The 24,537-nt window shown below is 34.9% G+C and overlaps 3 protein-coding genes across 3 annotated transcripts; 1 reads left to right on the top strand and 2 right to left on the bottom strand.

The window, feature by feature from the left end:
• Positions 1,820 to 4,337, bottom strand: LOC18775402 (tropinone reductase homolog At1g07440). Its single transcript, XM_007205855.2, has 5 exons — positions 4,031 to 4,337; positions 3,588 to 3,795; positions 2,886 to 3,102; positions 2,662 to 2,768; positions 1,820 to 2,201 (listed from the first exon to the last, which is right to left on the bottom strand). The coding sequence occupies exons 1-5, from the start codon at positions 4,102 to 4,104 to the stop codon at positions 2,013 to 2,015; spliced, it is 795 nt and encodes a 264-aa protein (XP_007205917.2). The 5' UTR covers positions 4,105 to 4,337; the 3' UTR covers positions 1,820 to 2,012.
• On the bottom strand, positions 9,978 to 11,491 carry LOC18772857 (tropinone reductase homolog At1g07440). Its single transcript, XM_020566978.1, has 4 exons — positions 11,184 to 11,491; positions 10,772 to 10,979; positions 10,220 to 10,438; positions 9,978 to 10,084 (listed from the first exon to the last, which is right to left on the bottom strand). Exons 1-4 carry the CDS (start codon positions 11,255 to 11,257, stop codon positions 10,076 to 10,078), a joined length of 510 nt encoding a protein of 169 aa, XP_020422567.1. The 5' UTR covers positions 11,258 to 11,491; the 3' UTR covers positions 9,978 to 10,075.
• On the top strand, positions 20,256 to 20,867 carry LOC18773976 (transcriptional regulator SUPERMAN). The gene has a single exon (XM_007206568.1). It carries the CDS (start codon positions 20,256 to 20,258, stop codon positions 20,865 to 20,867), a length of 612 nt encoding a protein of 203 aa, XP_007206630.1.

A 24,537-nucleotide genomic window follows, 5' to 3' on the forward strand; every position in this document is an offset into this window, starting at 1 on the left:
GAAAACATGGGAATAATTTAAGGAAACGTTACATCCTCATTTAAAATATGTTTTTATTTTAAGTAGAACTTAGGCGTTATTTACAATAACACCTCTTTAGGTTTTCGACATTTTCACTAAACCTCTTAAGGTTTCAGAAATTATACGAACACTCCCTAAGATTTCAATTTGTTTTCACAAAATTCCTTTTCATTGTTGATGCAAAGATAATTCGTTTATTGTTAGTACTTAGAATTTATGGTCTTATACTTACAAGGATGTTAAGTTTTCCATCAAACAATGATGAGACTTTGTTTACAAGCTTCTGTCTTTGGGTTCTTGACACCACATCACACACTGAACTAGTGACTTGAAAACCCTTCTCTCATTGGCTCAAGCAATCATTGAGATCAACTTCATTCCGAGCACAAGTATGAATAGTTGCACCTAGCCCTGCCAATTCTTCCACTATAGCGTGCCTAATTGCATAACAATTTAACATAAAGTATTAAAAACTAATTGGTACCTGATAACTTATTTTTATTTATAAAAAAAAAAGATAGTAAATCTGGTTTAACCCCTTCAAATTAATTTTCTCTTACATCCAACCCACGCCTTCAAATAGTAAACCTGGTTTAACCCCTTCAAATTAATTTTTTCTCACACACACACTATACGGATGCTAGGACTCAAACCCAAGACCTTACCCACCTTCTTTATCTATAAATAAAACCCAATTTTTATAGTTAAAAACTCATGCCTATGATCCAACTCAGCATGTTACCTAATCAAGCTCAAAATCTGGTTTATTTTACTTTTTAGATTCCAAAAATACTTGTTTTCTTTAATTAAAACAATGTCAGCTATTTAAGAAAATTTCGTACTTACCTTTTATGATTAAACATACTAATGGATTTGACAATATAATGTACCTAATTATTTATTTTTTATGAACGAAAAATTACTTATTATCTTATAAATAAATAGAATATATATATTATGGAAAATAATATACCAATTTTTTAATGTACCTAGGACTTTTTTGTAAATAACATATCTACTACAAACTAAAGTACCTATTATGAATGGAACATTGTATATTAGGTACATTATTTACATGTAGGTACATTGTATATTAGGTACCTATTGTGATTGGTAAAAATAATATACCTATTTTCAAAATAAATGATGTACCTTTTAAAAAATAGTGTATATATATTTTTTTGTAAATTACGTTTTTGTTGTAGTTGTATCATGGGAACATAAATATAACCCTAAAATTGAGGAAACAAAATTTAGTCAACTTTATTAACTTTTTTTTTTTTTTTTTTTTTGAGGGTAGGGGTAAATCTGTTATAAAATAATTTAGGGATTAAAAACCTGATATGAGGGGGATGCCCAACCAAAAAAAACAAAACGGGATCTTAATATGCTAGAAATAAGGGATTATTAATTAAAAATTAGGGAGTTAATGACATGCTTGAAAATAAATTACAATGGCATCTATTGTAATTTAGTTAATAAAACTATGACATATCTATATTACATGGCAAAATATTTTAAAATTAGGTTTTAGACAGAAATTTAAATATGAATGGGTATATGTTTAGGATATAAGAATTACAAGGGCCTATATCTAACAGACCCCCCCAAAAAAAAAACAGGAAAGAAGAAAAACAGGGGAGAATTTGGAGAAATAAAGAAAATTTTGCATGCATATGAGGAAGAAGAAGCTAACTAAACTAACCCAATCCCTTTGGTTCCACCAGTAACAAGAGGCAGTCAATGCCCATATGAACGTGTTATGCTGGCCTGGCCAATGTTGATGATGGTACAATAATTGTACAAAAACGTACGAAAATTAAAATTTAGATACCATACTATTAGACCAAATGATCATTAATCTTACCATTTAGTCGTTTATTAATACATTAATGCCACCTTATTTTTACATAAAATTACAGCATGCACACACTTTATTAGATGAATCAGTTGGTTTTTATATGACCTCAGATCCTATTCCTACTAGTAAGTCATGCTCCTTGGAAGAGTAGGCCATTGACAGTCACCCCTCCATCGACGGAAATAGTTTGGCCAGTTATGTAAGAGGCGGCCGGTAGGCACAGAAATGCTACCAAGGAAGACACCTCTTCTGGCTCTCCTGGACGTCTTAATGGGGTTCGAGACTTGATGATCTTCAAAGATTTTTCGTTGCCGAGAAACTGCAAGTTTAGAAAACAGAACGGATATGACACATCTATTAGTAGCTGCTAAATTCCAAGCTTGTAAAGTATAAACGTAGTTTTCATAATTGGTCAAGCTCTCCAACAAAAAGACTCGAGGTACCAATTATTATCCCAACTTTTGAGCACCAACTCATGTGTGACACATACAATGAGCTCACATATAGGTAAATAAATACTGTCAAATTAATTGGAATAATAATTGGTACTTTTGTTCCTAGTCGTGCCTTCGGGGCCTAAGCATGAATTGGCAATGTTGCAGTGCCTTTTCTTTCCTTCTCTTTACTTTTGATCCCACTTAGAGCATGCTTAATTTGGTGATCCCCACTTTATTAACATGAAACTGATCATGATATAAAAAATTAAAAAAACCCATCACAATGCTAACTAGTTAGAAATACATAAAAACAAGCACATGATCTGGACATGATCATCTTACATGGTCACCGAGGGGAGTTGTGATGAACCAAGGCGCAACACTGTTAGTTCTTATGTTATCTTTTGCCCACTCGCATGCCAAGTTTTTGGCTAATTGATTTATTGCTCCTGAAACACAAAACATAAACGCTTCAATCGCAGAACACAAAGTTTCTTTTGTTTCTTTTTTTCTTTCTAAGTCCTAAACCCTATATATTATATATCTGTGTAAGGAAATTAAGGCACCTTTAGCGGCAGAATATATAGATCCAACTTCCAATGAAATCACACCAGCAACAGAAGACAGAAAAACAATGCTGCCGGCTCCTGAAGCTTTGAGCAGAGGATGTGCAAGTTGGCACAAATGATAAGCAGATTCAAGATTGGTACTCATAAGAAATGTGTAATCTTCAGCTGTGAACTCCGTCGTTGGTTTTGTTATGTTTGTTCCCACATTGTTTATCTACAAATATGCAGCAAATATGCAGTGAAGTGACCCTAAATTAAAAGAAAATGGGGCTTTGAAGGACTTGAACACAGGGAGGCCTTGTTTATTAGCTCCTCTCATTGGTCCTTGCATTCTACCTCATTTCTTTCTCCCATGCATATTTTTAACTAAAACCGTGAAAACGAAAACACTTACCAAACGAGCCCTAATTAAACTTTTAGCTAATAACATTTTGATCTAGCTACACAGTCTTCACTTTGTTGAAAGGGGTCTTGAAATCAAATTTAATGGACGAGAAGATAACCGTTTTTCGATTTTAACTATCCTCAAATTTTCCAAGTTAATTCTACTCGAACTAGAAAATCTATTCTGTGACATCTTGTCTGCTACAAAAGCTAATACCAGTTCAATTTTCTCTGTGACAAAAAATCCTTAATAAAACAATAAGCAAAAAAGTGATGTTTTGTACTTAGAATTTCATCACATTGTCCTGTACTTACAAGGATGTTAAGTTTCCCATCAAACAGGGATGAAAGCTTCTTTATAAGCTCCTCTCTTTGGGATTTTGATACCACATCACACACTGAACCAGTGACCTTGAAACCCTTCTTCTCCCATTGACTCAAGCAGTCATTGAGGTCAACTTCATTCCGAGCACAAGTGTGAATAGTTGCACCAAACCCTGCCAATTCTTCCACTATAGCATACCTAATTACATTAACAATTTAACATAAAGTATTAAAACTAAGTGGTACCCATAATTTATTTGTATTTATATATATTATAAATAAAAAAAAGGAAGAAGAAAAACAGGGGAGAATTTGGAGAAGTAAAGAAAATGTTGCAGCATATGAAAATTGAAAAGATTAATTAATGGTCTTTTTCCAAATGGAAAGCATAATAAGAAATTATTCAGGAAGAAGAGAAAGCTAAGTAAACTAACCCAATCCCTCTGGTTCCACCAGTAACAAGAGCAGTCAATCCCTCCAGAGACCATCTTCTCTCTCTGCTACTCATATCTGATCTCTCTCTCTCTCTCTCTCTCTCTCTCTCATCTCTATTAATGGGTTTTTTATAGTTTTATTATCAGTATTGAGTGGCCAGGACAAGCGGTGTACTACGTGGCAGCTGATGGTGCAGCAACTTGCTTCTTTTGTTGGTCTGAAATGCTGGTATTTCTAGTGGAGTGACATGTATAATTATGATTAAATGATTTGGCCAAAAACAAGCTCTGCATATATGGAATGTCCTTGTACATGAATTTTTTACATTTTTTGGTGCAAGTACAAATATTTGATAGCATAGAGGTTTTGGAAAGAGACAACGAATCTGCATACCTTTTAAATCTTTCAATTCCTCATGAACTAATTTATGCAGCTCGTCGACCGAAATGGGTTTGTGCAGACATGGGCCAAAGCCAGAACAAATCCAAGGCTAAAGTTTGATAAGTCCGGCCCATTTTATTGTTAGGTAGGGCTTAGGCTAATAGTTTCCAGTCTAGACATGGCCCGTTTGAACCCGAATGTCCTAGTCCTGGCGAGGCAATGAAATCCAAGCCCGACCCGCAATAATGTGTAGGTTTGTGGAAAGGGTCTATGCACGTGGGAGTTTTATACTTTTCATGACTATTGCCCAACAACCTTGACTGCACAGCTGTTGGCCCGATTTGATAATGACTGCACTGCACTGCAGTCAAACCGGGCCAACAATTGTGTAGTTATAGAATATTAATATTTTCAATAGAATTGATTGAGAATTATCAACAAAGCCTTAGTCCATTAGAAAGATCATTTTCTAGGCTTCAATTTAGTGTGGTCAAAATCTTCATTTGGAGTTGGAAAGCAAGGTTGCTTGATCATTCATGACCTATGCATGCATTATTGTTGTTAATGGAAAAGTTAGGATAGCTGCATTGTTATCATGAAATAGCACTTGCAACCCTATCACTTGAAGAGAAGAAGAAGTGGACGCAAAGAAGACATAAACAATCCAAAGAATAAGAAAGTGCCACACCACCAAAGCCAAAAGAGAACAAAATTCTATCAAATGGAATTGTGGGTCAGGTGAAGGAGCCAAGTGATAAGTGTGGCTATATTCAAATAAGATTATTTCCTTTAATATGGGTTAGGTGAAGGAGCCAAGTGCGAGTATAATCTGTGTTTGAAATAATCTTTGTTTTGCAAGTTGTTTAAAACACCACAACATATTTATCCTAGAAGAATTACAAATATTAATCACAAGAAGTAAGCCTCAAATTAAGTATGGTATTTACTCTAATTTGCATTCGATAAACTTAACTGACAATCTAAATGGTGATCAGGCATCAAGAAAATCAATTAAGTCATTAAACACGATGATTAAGGATCCAATATCAAAAGGTAATCACTGGATAGAAAAACTAGAAAACTAGATTATCACACTAGGACTACATCATGCCCTAACTAAAGAGTTTTATTTAAATAAATAAAAGTAAAATGTTACAAAGCTAAGAAAATACATGAAGGAAAATCTAGTTATTACAAACAATTGAGAACTAAAAGTAGAACTAAGAGAATTTGATGGAGATGAGGTCTAGAGAGATGTTTGAGAGCTCCTCTCTCTCTCTCCCCCTCCCCCCCCTATAGGTGAACATACTCACCAACAACAAGCCACTAATATTTTTTCTTTTAAAAAAAAAAAACTCAAATACCTAACCCACAATGCCATTTTTCATTCTTTATTCTTCTTGGTGCAGCACTTCAAGGGCAAATGGATTGGCTTTTAGTTTGGCATCCCACTTCCCTCTTACCTAAGTTTGTGGATGAATCAAATCATCCACTAACAAGATTAGCATGCATAACTCATGCATGACCAAGCAGTGGCGGACCTAGGAATTTTTCAACGGAGGTGCAATTCTTAAAAGCTAAAAGCTCAAAAAAAAAAAAAAAACTCAAGGAAAAAAAAAATGCATGGGTGATGTTAAATATCCCACTTAAATAAGGAATTCCCAAAACTCAATTGAATAAAGAGAAATTCTAATTAAAACATAATTAGGTAAGAATTACAAAAGCCCTTTAGAAGCCCATGAATGCCCCAGCAGTTTCCCTTTTTTTATCTTTTAAAATAATAATAATAATAATAATAAGGAGGTCTCCACATGCAGTAAGAACAGTAGCAAGGATGTAATCATCCACCTCAAAACCCTCTGTTCACATCTGATACATGAGCTTCATAGCCTCCTAGCAGAGACCATTCTTTGCATAACCCACTATCATAGCCTTCCAAGAAACCAAATTTCGTTCTGGCATGCTGTCAAAAACATTAGACATGGCAGGACTTTTATTTGCAAAGGAGTGAATCAATTTCCAGTGCAAAACGGTTTCCATCTAGGCGCATGCTTTCAAAGCGAATGAGTAAGTAAATGCGTTGGGATCCACCCCATCCTCCATCATTTCATTCAAAAGCAGCGCACCGTAGCGCAATTCACTTGCGCATTTCATCGAACAGCTTCTATGCATGAGCAAAGGTGCAACTTCAGCAGCTTTTATGGAGTTTTCCGGCACTGTGACCAAGCAACCTTGTGAGCATCACAACTTGGGCTTTGCAACTCCAAATGAAGACGTTGACCATACTAAATTGAAGCCCAAAAAAAGATCTTTCCAATGGACTAAGGGCTTGTCGCCAATTCTCAATGAAAGCTATCAAAAAATTAATATTCCTTGACTGCACAGTTGCTGGCTCGGTTTGACAGTGAATGCACTGTAGTCTGCTTATAGGCATGAATTGGACTAGTACCTCCATTCATAAAATTATGGACAAATATGGACCTTGAAGCTCTTTGTCTTATTTTTCAAAACTAGCCCATCTTAAGAAAAAATCGAAAAGACCTTCAAATATCAGTGTTGGCACAGTAATACAGATGCTTCCGAATTTCACCTTAAGTTGCCTTGTGTCACGGGATGAGCGAGCGGCGCGGCGCGGCGGAAGCGAAACACACATTTCGCCACTCAAAGTACACCCGTGCGGCCCAGGATCCCTTCGAATCCTGGTCAGCCTTCTCCCACTTCATGATTCACATGACTCTCACAACTCCGCGAGAGGGTTACCTTCAAGTGTGTCTTTCACTAGACAACGAGTCACACTACCGTGTGACAATACAATCACCCCGCATCCGGCAACGAACCCTTGACGCCCATACATCAAGCGTTGCATAAGACACGTCAACTGCATCGACCACGTCGCATGCTTTCCTCAAGTCTCGCTCATGTCCATGTCAAGACATAGCGATCCAACACACCATCGGTTTACCCACACTTCTGTTGGTCATTCCTTTAGCGTCCACGATAGCCCACATCCTCAAGCTATACACGCAAGCTGTTATACTTGCATGTCGCCCAAGCCTTGGCGACATATGTATTCCGAATGTCCCACATAACCATCTATATATTGCATGGGGTCGTAACCCATGTGTATCGGCATCCGAATATCTTCCTTCAATATTGGACAAGGCCGAACCCAAGCCAAGTCCATCGAGTATTGTCATATGTCTCGCTAGCCGATGGCATAGCGAATGCCATATGTTGACCTCACTCTTTCCAACGATGCGCAATACGAACGGCCCTGCGTGTTCGTACTGTCCTCGAGAATTCCTTTCTCTCGAAGGCACAGATTGTCCTTCAACAATCTTATGCCCGCCCTTATGACTATCTCCAATGTCATAAGGATGCTCGCTTAGTGCCACAAGGGTGTAAGCACCAGGGGTGGTGGAGAGCATGACACCATGTCACCCTCTATATAGCATTTTATGCATTTAGCCTTCTGCTAGGAGGGAACATCACCTATGCACGAGGAGTCATAATTGGGCATAACTCTTTCATACGAACTCCGAATGGCGAACCGTCAGTTGCGTTTCCTGCGTCTCGACATCACGGACATTTCGGTATTCTTGGTTCCCTCAGGTTCCTCCCATAACCTTCGGAAATGCCCAAAATACCCTTCACAAGTGCAACTTGGCCAACACCAACCATTCTAGCTCTTAAATTATCGCCCGTCCACACTTAGACTACTTCATAAGCGCATAGATGTCCCAACGGAGTTACGGTAGCACTTGTCTAAATGCGACCCGTGACACTTGTCATGAAATACTACTTTGATTGGCTGCTCTAAAAATTCTAGAAAAATTACAGAGACATCTTCAAGCTCTTAACTTCACTCTTCAATTGGCCTTACACATGAATTCCACGAAAAAGTTGTAATTCCATTTGAAACTGAGATTAAGTGTTCCGGAAAGTTGAAAATGAAGAGAGTAAAGTAAGTCTTCTTTAAAGCAAATTCCTACAAAAACTAAATAAAAAGAGTGAATGAATTAGTATATTTATGAATTTATCAGTGGTTATTCATATTCCATATATTTATAATAAAGAAAAATGGAGATGGCAGTTCACACACGCCTCTCTCTTCTTTTTTTAGGAGAAGTCTTTTTCTCTTTTTTTGTTTTTTTATCTCTCTTCTTGTTCCTGTCTCCAATTCTCTCTCTTTTCTTCCTCTCTCCGATTTTTCTTCCTCTTTTTTTCTCATTCTCTAGCTCTCTATTTCTTTCTTTTGCTGGAAGAAGATGAGAGGGTCTGAGGGTGGGGAGGTGGTTGGGACCGTTTGGTAGAAGAAGCGAGTGGTGATGTGCTGCGTTATATTTGTGAGGGGTATTTTTGGCATGAAAAAATTGATTCCTTTCACCCTTCTCCAATCCAACCTCCTCTCTCAAGAATCAAATCTCTTCAATAGCAGGAATCAGGAATTAGATTTGTTGTGGGTCTCACATTATTGTTCATTCCACCAATATAAATAAACAAAGGAGTCATTTGGAATGAGAATGACTACCAATTTCCATTCCGGTTATGTAAACATGCCATCATTGATTGGTGAATGGGGCAAAAAGAAACTGGTGGGGTTAGACAAGCAAAACAGAGATCCCATTACGGTTCACCAAAGTTGAGCTGGGCTAGACACCTTCCCACTGTTGGTTACACGGTGGCCCACACCAGCCACCATGGAAGATTTCATATTTCATATAATGTAGATGATGGTGCAGTACAAAAACGTACAAAAAATAAAAATTGCGTTCCTCCCACTGGACCAAGTGATCATTCATCATCTTATCATCACATTTATTAAAACATTGATGCCTCCTCATTTTTACATAAAATTACAGCACACTCACTTTATTAGATGGATCAGTTTGGTTTTAATCTGACCTCAAGTGTCTGCCTACTAGCAGATATGTATACATAAAGAGAACCATTTCCAAGTCATGCTCCTTGGAAGAGGAGGCCATTCACAGTCACCCCTCCGTCAACGCAAATAGTTTGGCCAGTTATGTAAGAGGCTGCCGGTAGGCATAGAAATGCCACCAAGGCTGACACCTCTTCTGGCTCTCCAGGGCGTCCTAACGGTGTTCGAGAGTTGATGATCTTCAGAGTTTTTTCGTGGCCGAGAAACTACATGTATAGAAAACAGAAACGGATAAGACACATATTTAGTAGCTGCTAACTTCCAAGTTTATTAGGTATAAAAATAATTTTCATAATCTCTCAAGCTCTTCAGCAAATAAGACTACATATACCAATTATGAATGCATTTGAATTTTCTACTTGGTCAAATAAATACAATCTGCAATGAGCTCAGATATAAATAAATGAAACATTCTCACATCAAGTTAAGATAAAAAAATGTTAAGATAATAGCTGGTACTTTTAGGCCTAATCGTGCAATGCCTTTTCTTTTCTTTTATACATTTGATCCCAATTAGAGCATACTTAATTCGCATGTGTGAAGTGATCATGACATGGGGGAAAAAACCCATTAATCCTACCCATACACAAAACAAGCACATGATCTAGATATTATCATCTTACATGATCACCGAGGAGAGTTTTGATGAACCAAGGTGCAACACTATTAGTCCTTATGTTATCTTTTGCCCACTCACATGCCAAGTTTTTGGCTAATTGATTCATTGCTCCTGAAACACAAAACAGAAAAGCGTACGTCAACATTTAAGGTCAATTCTTCAATTGCAGAACACAAATTTTTTAGGGGTTTTTTTCCAAGTCCTAAACCTTATATTATATATATGTGTGTGGGGAAATCAAGGCACCTTTTTGGTGGCAGAATATATAGTTCCAATCTCCAGTGAAACCACACCAGCAACAGAAGACAGAAAAACAATGTTACCGGCTCCTGAAGCTTTGAGCAAAGGATGTGCAAGTTGGCACAAGTGATAAGCAGATTCAAGATTGGTACTCATAAGAAATGTGTAATCTTCAGCTGTGTACTCCGTTGTCGGTTTTGGTATGTTAGTTCCCACATTGTTTATCTGTACCACACATAAAATTTGCATGCCTTAATTAATTCAAAGCTCAGCAAATATACAGTGAAGTGACTCTAAAAAGAAAATGAGACTTTTCTTTTTCATATAAGTGATAATCTAAACTACATGGAGATGGAGTTTCTCACACACACTGCAGTGCCATGGGGGATCTTGATCTAGTGAAACACAATGTTCATTCGAACTAGAGCATCTATGCCATCTTGTCTGCTACAAAAGCTGATACCGATTCTATTTTCACTATGACCAAAAATCCTTAATAAAAGAACAAGAAAGCAAAAAGTGATCCTTGCTACTTAGAATTTATGGTCTTATACTTACAAGGATGTTAAGTTTTCCATCAAACAATGATGAGACTTTGTTTATAAGCTCCTCTCTTTGGGTTTTTGACACCACATCACAGACTGAACCAGTGACCTTGAAACCCTTCTTCCCCCATTGACTCAAGCAGTCGTTGAGGTCAACTTCATTCCGAGCACAAGTATGAATAGTTGCACCTAGCCCTGCCAATTCTTCCACTATAGCATACCTAATTACATTAACAGTTTAACATAAAGTATTAAAACTAATTGGTACCCATAATTTATTTTTATTTATAAATAAAAATAAAAATAAGAAAAACAGGGGAGAATTTGGAGAAATAAAGAAAATTTTGCATGGATATGACAATTAAAAAGGTTAATTCAGGGTCTAATCATAATAAGCAATTAATAAGGAAGAAGAGAAAGCTAACCCAATCCCTTTGGTTCCACCGGTAACAAGAGCAGTTAATCCCTCAAGAGACCATCTTTTCTCTCTGCTACTCATATTTGATTTCTCTCTCTGATCGCTCTCTGTCTCCGTCTCTGTCTCTCACTCTCTCAATCACACACACACACACACACACACACACACATCTATTAATGGGCTTTTATCGTATTAGGTGGCCGACAAGTGGTGTCCGTAGCAGCTGATGGTGCAGCAACGTGTTTCTCATCGAAGCAGACTCTCTCACCGATCTCACCGACCAACATCAACTGCATTTTATTCAAAAGAGGTAATTTATTTGGGGAGATGATTTTCTCACGTTTTTTTTTTTTTTTTTGGACTTATACTTTTTTTTGTTTTTTAATATTTTTAATTATTTTTTTTTATTCTTTCTCTTTTCTATTCTATCATTGTCATATATTAATTTTTTTATATTTCATTTTTATATTATTTATTTGGTTTTAATGTCAAAATGGTCCTTGTGTTTTATCACCTTGGCCAATTTAGTCCATGTATTTTTAATTTGGTCAATTTGATCCATGTGTTTAAGACCATAATTAATTTGGCATGTTCCATTAAAGTTGCCGATAAATAAACATGATAATCTTTTTTCGTTTTATTTTGAAAACCTATAAAGTTTTTTGAAGTTAATAAAAAGTTGTATTAATTTTAAAATACATTAAAAGTTCAATTAAACTAAAATATATCATTAAAAATATATATAAAAATACTTGAAAAGAGAAAGAAAAAAAGGGTGTAGTCTAGTCAGGAAGGGGATGAACTGCTCAGCGGGTGGAGAAGTGGGAAGGACCATTGCAGAGTGCTAAGGCTGCATGAGTTTTTATTATATATATTAGAGGTGGGTGCACTGGAGTTGGGGAGGTAAGTGTGGCTTGGAGAGTTGGGGCCTTTGGGAAAATGGTTGAGGATAGAGATTGACATAGTTGTTGGGTTGCTCCCACTTCTACAATCGATGTGCAGCTCCTCCCCTCCCCGACTTGCCCTTCTTTTCTTTTTTCTAATGCTTAATTCAACTTTTTATTAACTTCATTAAGCACTATAGGTCTTCTAAAAATAAAATAAAAATATTATCATGTTCATTTAACGGCATAAAAAAATAATAATAATATAAAAGTATAAAGAAAAAGAAAATGGAATGCAAGTTGGAAAATTCAGTATAACGAAAAAGAAATAATATAAAAGTGAAGTAAAAAGAAATTAATGTAGGATAGGGGTAGAATAGGAAAGAGAGAGAGAACAAAAAAGAACAATATTAATTAAAAAGCATTTAAAAAAACAAAAGGGAGTGGGAAATCAGCTCCCTTTATTTATTTACAATCTTCTCTGCATATTTGTGGGCGTGTATTAGGAAACCACAACCTCTTTTAAGTTCTCTTCTTTTGCTAAAATACTGTAGGAAAAGAGAGCCAACCTACTATTTAATTAATTAAAAAATAGAAAAGAGAGGAAGAAGAAGAAAGAAAGAAAGTAGGTCGACTCGTGATACATGTGTTTAGCAAGAAACATTAAGTCTTAAACCAACATGTTTTTTTCGCGGGAACCTTAGTTTTCCTTTCATAAAGCAACATGGGCTAAATACATATTATTTTAATTAATGTGTACCAAAGTTGATATTGATATTGAATGATTACTTCACCTTTTTAGTTGATATTGATTGATACGTAAAATTTGGGGTATTGTAAACATGCTCCAAAGATTGATATTATTTTCCTCTTGCTTTCTCTACTATTCTCTTTGTTATTTTCTTTGTTTTCAATATCTGTAGGAAAAAGTGAAAATCTGTGTATGTATTAATCTTGTGTTTATGAATCCTTTCATTATTCAAATATGTCTATAGGCTTAAAAAAATAAAGTATGGAAGGAAGTTCTCAAACTCCTACCATTAACACATCTCTTACCAACCCAAATGAAAGTCCTAGTCCTATACCTACCCTTGCTACCACTGAGCGATTAGTTCAAGGGGGAACATCTACACTTCTCCCAATTCCTAAGACGAGAGTACCCGTTAGGAAAGCATCGGAGGTTTGGAAGCATTTTACTAAGAACACGGTTGAACCGGGGAGTGATATAGGACCTAGAGCTTCTTGCAATTATTGCCATCAATCTTATGCATGTGATCTGGTAAGAAATGGCACATCTACATTGTTGCAACATTTGAAAGTTCAATGCACTGGGGTATTCCATTGAAAAAGGACAACAAACAAAATGTTCTTTCATTTGATAAGGGAGGCTTACTTTCACATACATATAGCAAAGAGAAAAGTAGACATGCTTGTATGAAGATGATAATAATTGATAAGCTTCCTTTTAGGCATATGGAAGCCCTTGCCTTAAGTTCCAATCATGTATACCATTCTAGGATCAAACATTTAGATATGGACTTTCATTTTGTGAGAGAAAGAGTATAGAAAAAGGACTTTAAGTATGCAGTATATTCTTGCTGAAGAATGAGTGGCAGACATTTTTACAAAGGGATTGCATGGTCCTATGTTTCTAAGACATTGTAAAAATTTACAACTTAGAAGCCCAGCTGGGTTTGAGGAGGAATGATGATTGTATTGTCCAGGTCAGCTCGAGGTTGTTAGAATAGCACATGGAGGTCACGTGTTCGTGTTAGTATTGTTATAATTTGTTAGTGGGTTTGAGGAGGAATGATGACTACATTGTCCAGGTTAGCTCAAGGTTGTTAGATTAGCACATGGAGTTCTTGTTAGTATTGTTATAGAATTTGTTAGTTTGTTAAGATGAGTTTACTTAATCTCTAAGATTGTTATTAGGTATATAAGCGGAGCTTTACATTGTAATATGATAAGTCCATAAACTTTTACATTTATGTACTCTTTATACTTAGTTTTTGTAGGAGAATTTGATTTTAAAAGACTTATTACTTTATTTTCTCAATTTTCAGCTTTCTAGAGCAAGTAATTTGTTTTCAACGAAAATACGACTTTTTGGTGGATTTTTAGTACAAGACCAATTGGAGATAAAAGTTAAGATCTTGAAGATGATTGTTGAATTTTTTTAGAATTTTCAGAGCAGCCAATGAGAGCAGTCTTTGAAGTTAAGTCAGCATAAGCTGCAATCCTGTCAAACTGTGCTGCTGTGGAAGAATGATTATTTGAAGATTTTCATGATTTTTCCTCAAGGCATGCAATATATGGTTGGAAAGATAAGACAAATACCTACAATTTACAGATTTTTTCCGAATTTTCTTGGAGGAGTAACAACCCCAAACTTGCGTGCAAAGTAACTGACGTATTATCCCAGTCCAAGTAGGAAAATGAGTCAATTACTTACCCATTTTGGATTTATGTCTTAATTAGGTTTTTCTTTATTTTTAGGCTGCTGTAAAAGTCCAGCTAGGGTAGGAATAGACATGTGGTGTTTTATTTAAGCATGAGGAATAACTCTTTTGGGGTCATACAAAGACTAGGAGAAATTGGAGACGCTGGAAGAGTACTGCAATTGGCTAAGTTTTATTGTTTCTTCCTTATGTTTTTGTTTATATCGAATTCTATGATTATGTGTAACTAATTTTCTTTTGCTAGGGCATGTTGTAGACCCAGTATGATAATCTAGTTTTCTTATTTTACCTTTGTGGGAACCAAATTCTAGCCAAACCTTAGGTCAAATACTTCCTTTAATTTGGGGATTATTTGACCTAATTGGGAGTTACTCAATTTAATTGGGAGTTACCTAATTTAATTGGGATTGATTTGATTCCTTTCTTAATTAGGGATTTAATTTAAATCAATTCCCTAATTAAGCCAATATGACCAAATCAGGAAGAATAATTCATTTCCATTTACATAATTATTCTTCTGAAACCCTAGTCTCTGAGGCCCCTATAAATAGATGGCTACACATAAGGGTTGAGGTACGTCTAAATTCCTATCTGAAACTCTGCAGAAATTGTCTCTCATAAACCCTAGTCGTCATACTCTTTCTCTCTCTCACACAAGGCTTCGGCCACCACACACGGCTCCGACCACCCGGTTCTCACCCTAGAGAGATCTTCATCCTATTGTTAGCTATTATTTTCCTACAAACACTCGACCTAACTTAGATATCAGAGGGCCTTTGGCCAACACCCCCCGGATGTGGTCCTCTCATTCCGATTTGTTTTGTAGGGAGAAAGAGAAGCGAAAAAGACGAAGGAATCTTAGGCGAATAATCTTGTGGGACGAAAATCGCACCTACAACTAAAGGTGGGCATAAAGACCGATAAACCAATCAAACAGACCAAACCAAATCAAACCAAACCAAACCGAAAAAGAGTGTTTTTTGACCAAACCAAAAAGTCAACCACGGACCTGAATCGAACCAAAGGTCCACGGTTCGGCCTTCGGTTCTAATTTTTTCAGAACCGATGAACCTGAACAGAACCGGTCAATATTTATATATATATATATATATATGTTACACATGGCGTCGTATGATTGGCCAAAAAAGTATTCATGTGAGACTGCTTGCTGCAGATTCCTCACAAATTTTTTATTTTTTCCCGTAACCCTCAAACGCGACTCTTTCTATGTTTCTCAGTCTTAGCTTCTGATCGCCGACAACATCTATTCCTCTCCTGCGATTTCTTCTGTGGGTTTCTCTCTCATGTCAGTCAAAGGTGAAAGCATCATCTTCCTTTGAGTTTAGGGGTTTATTCTAAATTAAATTTATTGTTTTTTTCTTTTAAATTAGGCTTGTCGATTTGGTGGTTGAGGTTTATGTGATGATATATTTTTTCTGTCAAGGTTTTAGGGTTATTGAATTAGGTCTGCCATCAATTAGGTTATGATGTGTTGTGATGATTATTTGAAATTGACAAAGAAATTATGAACTGTTAGTTTCATTGTACAAATTAGGGCTACTAGCATTTAGGTTCTTTTGTTAAATTATTCTAATTAGGGCTACTATCAATTAATTTTTGTTTTATGAAATTAGGTTCTGCGAAACTACTAGGTTATGTTTCTGCTGCTGCTATTCTGTTGTTATGTTGCTGTATTAATTATGTTTATGTTTCTTTTTGTTAAATAGGTTATGCTGCATGCTAGGTTTGTTTTGATTGGTTAGTTTCTGTTTTTATTAAAGAACAGATGGAAGAGTGATGATATATTTGCAGTCTGACATTGTTCATGCATGATGCTTCGATTTTGTTTGAACGAATTATGGTTACATATTAAAGATTAAGACCTATAGTTCAAATTTTGGTTTTAATTTTAGGATTTTTTTTTATAGAGCAGTGGGTATTTTAGGGTATTTGGTTTGAATTTATGAAAGGAATGAAGCTTGTTTGTAACCTGACCTGTTTTCATTCACAGTTGTTTAGCATCGCTGCTGCTGTTGAGCTTTGCAAGTTTGAAAATTTTTGCTTAAATGGAGGTAAATATTTGCTGCTAACCCTATTTTTGCTATGTTTTGAGTTTATATATTTGTATTCTGTAATTTGTAATCTATTTAGTTGATTTATATCTGTAATTTGTAATTTGTATGTGATTTAAATCTGTTTAAATCTGTTTTGACTTTGTTTCTTGCATCTTTGGATAGGAAAAATATGTTTTTACTGTGTTTAAATCTGATTTTTGGATAGGATATATGTTTAGGGAGTTGTATGCATAGGAAAATCTGTTTTGACAGTTTAAATGTGTTTATTTATTTATTTATAGGATATATGTTTTAATATGTTTATGGATAGTAAAACTTTGTTTGGAAGGTATTTTTCTTCCATCTTATTTTAATTATGATTTATTGATGGTGAAACTTTGTGTTAATTCTTTTAATTATTATGTAGGTTGCTTTGTTAAGGATTTTGGAATAATGGATGCAGCAGATTTTTTGTAAGGATGTTATCTTTATGTGTATTTTTGTGATGGGTTGTAATCTTCCATTTTATAAGTTTAATTTGGATTGCTTGCTTTATTTGTGTGTGTGTGTGTGTGTGTTTTTTTTTTTAATGGTTTGTAAGACATTATATTTCCTTTCCTTGGTTGGTTGGTTGATTGTGTGAATGTGGGATTCATTTAGTTATTTAGAAACTTAGATTGGAATGATGGATTTTTATAGGTTCAATTTGCATAATTTCAGGATTTGAAAGAGAAGTAAAAACTGATTTGGGCTTGTTAATAAGAACTTATTAGGTTTTGGCAATTTGACAACAAAAAAAAGGTTTTTGGCTGAAAGTAAATCTGATTTGGGCTTTTTTTTGGTTGAAAATAAATTTGATTTGGGCTTTTGAAAATGGTAAAATTGGGCTCAAGCCCAAACCGATAACAATACATAACCGACCCGAGAACCCAGGCCTATTTTCAGTGTGGCCTAATTTCAGGTTTTAACTTGGACCTGACCAAACCTGAGAACCAAGCTCCTCATCAGTTCAACCCTTAGAGTCGGCCAAAATTTGACCCGACCCAAACCGTGCCCGGGCCTACCCACAACTTATCTATTGATTGCCATTTGATGTTGAATTCTTAATCATTGTGCTTAATAACTTGGTTGATTATGTTGATGCTTGATCACCATCTAGACTTTTAATTGAGTTAATTGGATGCAAATTAGAGTAAATATCATACTTAATTTGAGGCTCGCTTCTTGTGATTAGGATTTGTAATTTGTCTAGGGTAAATATCATACTTCTAGGGTTTACATGCTTGTTAGAGGTTTTCACTGATGTTAATGAGTTTCTATTTGTTGATATTTGATCTAAATACCATAGGCGAATTGCATGTAGGAATACACAAGTTAGCCTAAATACCATAGGTAATTCTTGAAAAAGGAAAACTAAGCGGCCACATCAAATGATTAGTTAATAGGTAGGTGAATAAGAGGCTAGATCGGATTATTAGTGGTGAATTCATTGTCCTAGTGCTTTTATCAATTTGAATTTCTCATCCTTGTGTTTTGTGACTTTCTACATCTTTTGTCTTTTAATTTCATTGTTAATTAAATCATTCTTTCAAAAACCCCTTTTGTGTTTACGTGAGTATGCTACGTGTTTAATTTCTTGTTTATATAATTCGAGTAGTTAAAGTATTTTGTGAAGTAAATTAGGTTAGACTAGTTGGAAGTTGAACTCAATCCTCGTGGGAATGACTTCGTATTTGCCATACTAAATTACGATTGACCTTGTGCACTTGCAAGTATAATTTGTGTTTAGAGTAATCTTTATAATCTCTATTTTGCAGGTTGTCTAAAATTCACAACATAATGGATTCATTAAGCAAAATCAATACAAATTTTTCTAAGTTTTCTCTGCTTTCTTCTTCAATCTTCTCTATTGTTATAAGCTCTTAGGTGAGAGTCTATCTCTTAAGAACCTATCTCTTAAAAAATAGGCCCTCACCTAAGGGCCATATATAAGGCACTCACTATGGAATGACTCTCGTACTCCCTAAACATTATATTGTATGCTTCCACGTGGCAAAGATCTAGGGCTGAGAAGGTGCCAGTTGGATCTTACAGGAAGATTTCATATTTCACATATAATTGCCAGATTCTATTTTCTCATATTTCTGTGGCTGCTGCTAGTAATAACATTATAAATTTATAAAATAAGTTACCGGCTTGTGGGATTTTGGCGGACTTGCTCATAAATCAAAGGCTTACCAAGGTTTTGGCTGTCAATTGGCAATAAAATAACACTAATTAAGGTCGGCCAAAGAACCCCAGCACTATTAAACAAACAAACGTTGGACTGGAAATGTTGGAATAAATCAAACATTATGATGAAATTTTAGACAAGTTTGTCATCAAAATCACAGCTGAAAATTTAAATGCATATTTGAAACATAAATAAATAAATTTATATATATATTGTGCATGCAGCTCTAGGTTGGTACCAAATATATCAACATGAAAGCTTCTGCCATTTGGTGAGCTTAATTTATCTAACTACACACTTCCATAAATATATATATATATATATATATTTTTAGTTTGTACATCATGTACATATAATATGGCCATGGATATTCTGTATGACTCTGGCAAACCTGCATGTTAAGGAGAGGAGGATTTGATAAACCATTCTAAGTTTCTAAAATCGTTAACGAGACGAATATCACTAGACCAAAACATATTAGTAAAATATTCATGAAAAATCTCATGTCACGATTGTGGCTAATATACACACAGGGGATTATTTGGTCCGTGAGTTAGCTCCAGAACCCCTTGTCCTCTTAATAATCTCAAAACGCAAGAGCAAGAGCATATATAATTCGAACCATCAACTATTAATCACCCCCAAAAAACAATGGAACTAATAGTAAATCACTTCAACTTCCTGCCTTTATGTAACAAAGAAACAGACTGAAGTCATCACATCAAGCTGAAACAAATTATCTTCTGTGAATTATTTATCAATATGTGTCGTCGGTTGTCTAACAGTTGTTATCACTTCACCCCAAAAATGGAAAGAAGAAAAAAATGTGAAAAAAAAACACTAGATTCTGTAGTAGTACCTTTTTTTAAAAAAAATTATTTAAAATATGTGATTCTGTATATATAGTGTACAAATGTGATTAATTCCACCATGAAACACCAAAAAGAAAAACAAGTTGGAAATAAATATAAAAGAAAAGATACAAAATAATTTTGTTCTTTAGTTTGTTTCTTTTACACGTATCCAAACATATATCATCCCACCATAATGCACCAAAAACCAAAACAAGTAATAAATATAAAATATTAAGACATATATATATATATATTTATATATATAATTAATATATAATTAGAGAGTAAGCAGTCTAGTTTAACATGACTAAGTTTTGTAATTATTTTGTCCTTTGGTACAATTTAAATTGCATATATAGCATGCTAGCTATCAAAACATAATTAAATTATTTAGAGAGCATGCTGGGTAATTAACAGGTCACTAATATCTAGAATGCAGGCCTTCCTTCTCTCCCTAAATAAATATAATTCTTCACTAGCAGCCAGTTGACCCATCTCTCTCTCTCTCCCTCTCCCTCTCTCTCTCTCTCTCTCTCTCTCTCTCTCTCTCTCTCTCTCTCTCTCTCTCTCTCTCTCTCTCTCTCTCTCAGAAATGGAGTCTGATCAGGCAATTCAAGAAAACTCAGAGCAGGTCTCGGATGATAAGCAAGGTGCAAGCCAAGCAGCAAAGTCATATGAGTGCACTTTTTGTAAAAGAGGGTTTTCTAATGCGCAAGCTTTAGGAGGGCACATGAACATTCACCGAAAAGACAAAGCCAAGCTCAAGCAAGTCTCCTCATCGAATACTATTGAAACTAAACAACACCAACAACAACAACAAAGACTTTTGGACATCCCAAAGATGCCCTCCTCGTATTCTTCTCCAATAGTTCCTACCATCAATTCTTCAGAACACAATAAGCTTAAGCCTAGTCGTGATGCTGAAAGAAACACATCGACATGGCCTTGGTTTCTCAACGAAGAAGGTGATGCCACCATGAGGCATAATATTGATCCAAACCATCTTTCCCAAGTCCAACAACAACTCCCACTATTTTCTCAAGCAACATCACAGGCCAGAGTTCACGAAAATCCAGGTTTACGACAAGTTCATGGGGATCAGGGTTTGCAGCCATCGGCTTCGGAGTTAGACCTTGAGCTTAGGCTAGGGCCTGAGCGTCAAGATTCATCATCAAAGGCAAACACTACAAGAAAGTTCTTTTGAATTTAATTTTACTCTATTTCAATCCCGGTATCGCTAATTTCTCTCATTTATATATAAATATATATATATACATTTTAATTATATTTATTATTTATGTTGTAGATTCTTAATTGATTTATCGGTATTGTGCATAGAATTTTTCGTGTGAAATCATATAATTAACCTTTTGGTGTTGGGAAAGGTCCAGTTATTAGTTGTTCATATCTTCAAATAAAAGAAATCTGATTTTTTTGGCAGATTTTATATCTTGTTTTAAGTTGAACCACATGTCCTACCTTCACTGATTTATTACAAATTTGGCCTTAACAATCCATCCAGAAAACTGAAACTAGTGATAAGTGAAGGGAAACTCGATCCGTTTCAGTGATTGATTTCAATTATAAATACATTGAATCAGTATGCACGGAAATGAGGATTTATGAGAAATTGAAACACTGTGGCTTTGCTGTGTCGATAGAATTAGGGTTTAGTTGCTGAAGACGTTTGACATAAACCCTAGATGCACGTGAAGCCATGGCTTATAAACTTAATGATTGCCTCACAAATATATTCTACCTTCTTACTTCAGAAGTCTAGTCTCTGCTGCCCAAATTTTCTTTTTCTTTTTTTTTTTTCTAATGGGAGTGAGGATATATGTATATATAATTAAGCAAAAACGATGCCGATTTTACAGAAAGATTGAGTTGGTGCTTTTAGGTGTTAAAAAAAATTACAGCCAGATGCTTAATGTAGTCAATTTGCTTTCTTATTGCACTGCTTTTATCAGTACTGCATGCATTGTGCAAATAAGTGTTGATAGTGATTATATGTGTCTAATTAAAATACTTAACATCATATTTCTGCAAACCCTTTTTTCTCTCTTTCCTAATTACTTATCGGTGTTAATTCTTGATGATTAATTATGTGAATCGGGAAGATAATTAGCAATTAGTTGCATGATTTATGCAGTGGATGAATTGTCCAGTAGAATAGGAATGTTACTGCAAGTAAAGATCTTTTGAATTCGTTTGGTATTTTATTTAACTCTTACAAGGGACTACAACTCTGTTTTCTCCTTTCTTTTTCTTTTTATGTCTTCATAGAAGCAAAGGTTCCATTGAACCTGAAAGGAAATTTATTTTTTGTTTTTGTCAAACACCTGAAAATATCTATACTATACATGCATGTTTTCGCCAACATAACTCCTCTTTTTTTTTCCATTAATTATAGTATATATGCTTAATTGGACCTGAAAATAATATTGCTGGTACGTAGTTAATTACTGGATTTAGACATATTTCACAGTGTTTTTGCATAGTACATTGAATTGGCTCATCATCCTAGTTTCCATGCATGTTTGGCGATTGTGGCGAGCATTCATGTTCTATTTCTTTAGTGTTATAAATTGATTTGATGAGTTCATGTAATTCAGTTATATATCACTTGAAAGGAAGATGTCAATAAATCCAATACTATATTCTTTTTCAATTTTTCTTTTCTTGCTCAACTCTTCTACAAAGGATCCACTAATATAGTGGTTTGGAGCAAATGCTCTCCCAGTTCATGTGTATGAGTTTAGTATGTTATCGCCCCTCTCCATAAGGAAAGATCCTAAAAGAAAAATAAAACAGTTATCACTCATAGTCTTAGCTAGTTAACTATTATTTTAATAGGACTTAAATGTGTATATGATAACATTTATTCCCAAAAATGTACATGTACATGGTTCGTATCTAAAATATATAAATAAATAAATAAGTGAAATCAAATATGAACAATTATATCTAAACGTTAATATTTATTTTGGATATCTCTAGTATTACTCTTCTTTTTTTCTGTGATGCATGCACCACAAGGTTTTTATATTTCTTTGATCTTTCCCCGAACAACTTAAGGAAGAAAAATATTTGCGATTTTGATACCCCCTTAGTATTACTATTATGTGTGTGTGACAGCTTGGCGTGCCACCTCAACTAATAATTCCGTTAATGTCTAAGATTATGAGTCTAATAGAAAGCAAGAGTTCAAAACTGTGCAGCAATACCAGCATATAGCAAAAGTAATCTAACTTAGAGATAATATCAACAACAAAATTTTGATTTTGTCTACAAGTGACAAATTAGATATATTGACACATGGAGAAGGTAATATTTAGGAAAATCTATCAAAAACGAATATTCAAACATTGGGGAATTCTCTAATAAGTATTTAAGTTAAGGATTGATTACATATTTCTAATCTCGGCTATTGAATTGCATTCATTAGATGTGTTGGTAGATTTAATATGTAACATACATGCAATCCAACGGTCGAGATTAGAAATATATAACCAACTCTTAACATAAAATACTTATTGGAGAATATTCTATGCATCTCATACTAGATAGCAGAGCACTTGCCAAATCTTAGCCCTCATTTGAACAAAAACAAAAATACTTATCTTCATTACGATTACACCATGCACTGTTTTCAAATTTCATGCAAGCCCTAAACTTCACCTCTGTGAGCCTGAGAGAGAAAAAGTGCACGGTTATCGAGATTAAGAAAGAAAAATTTCAATCCAAGGCAAAGGGCATCCTATTATATATTCTAGAGTTAAAACATGATGAGGTAATGGTTGAGAAATATAGACAAATGCTCAAGATATATAATTAATTATAACTAAATAATTAGTTTTAAAAATGTTCAGTTCAGTCTTAGAAGAGTTCCAAGAGTAAGAAGAAGTAAAAAGGACAACAATAAAAACAAATCATTTGAATGGTAACTTGGTAAGGATCCAAATTTTGGAGAGATGAAGTCAGATGAATGCGATAACCCACTTGACAATCAAATTAACCAATGAGGTCACTTTTTTTTGGTAATATCTCTACGAATTCATAGCGAAAAACAAAAATTCCTCGGAACCTAAGCTTCAATGTCATGACTTATCTTTTGAAATTTTATTAGAGATGTGTGATACTAGAGGCACTAACATAATATTCTAACTGATGTGGTCGTGTTTCATTTGTTTCTATTTGGTTCACTTTAAAACCTTCTTTGGTGACTCTAGTATTATTATTTCTCGATTGATGTAGCGATAAGAGATAATTAAGGATTAATAACTGGGTGTGCTTGAGCCAATAGAACCTCTCTATATATGTCATTGCCGCGTTGAACAATATGTACGCAAGAAATATTGCCAAAGACTGCATATGTCGGTGTGCGTGTGTGTGTCAACCAACTTAAAACACAAAATTTAGCAAATCAATGATTAATTTGCTAAATTTTCACAACCAGGGCAATTTGTCGTTTGCTAATTGTCTCTCATAGTTGTCCTCATCGTAGCTGTTGTTATCTTTCCCTTTCAAGTTGACCCGTGAAAAACTTTAAAATACTAGTGTCGAATTAATTAGTACAATTTAAAAGCCTGGTTAGCAAGCTACACTTTCTTGTTCGCATAAGGAAGGGACAATAGAATACTAAAATAACTCTTTTTGAAGACAGTGCTAGGCAAGTACAAGATTATTCCTAGAAAGTTACCTACATACATGGTGATGAAGACAACATATAAAACAAGCACCATTTCGATCGTGACATAACATTTTTGCAAATCTTGACTAATAAAACCTTTTTTATCGAGTTCATTTGGCACCCAGCAACAGAAGACCGGAAACTGTGATCATAATATACGTCACCGTGACGTAAATTTAGT

Source organism: Prunus persica, chromosome G6 (genome assembly GCF_000346465.2).
Source record: "Prunus persica cultivar Lovell chromosome G6, Prunus_persica_NCBIv2, whole genome shotgun sequence".
Lineage (NCBI taxonomy): Eukaryota > Viridiplantae > Streptophyta > Magnoliopsida > Rosales > Rosaceae > Prunus > Prunus persica.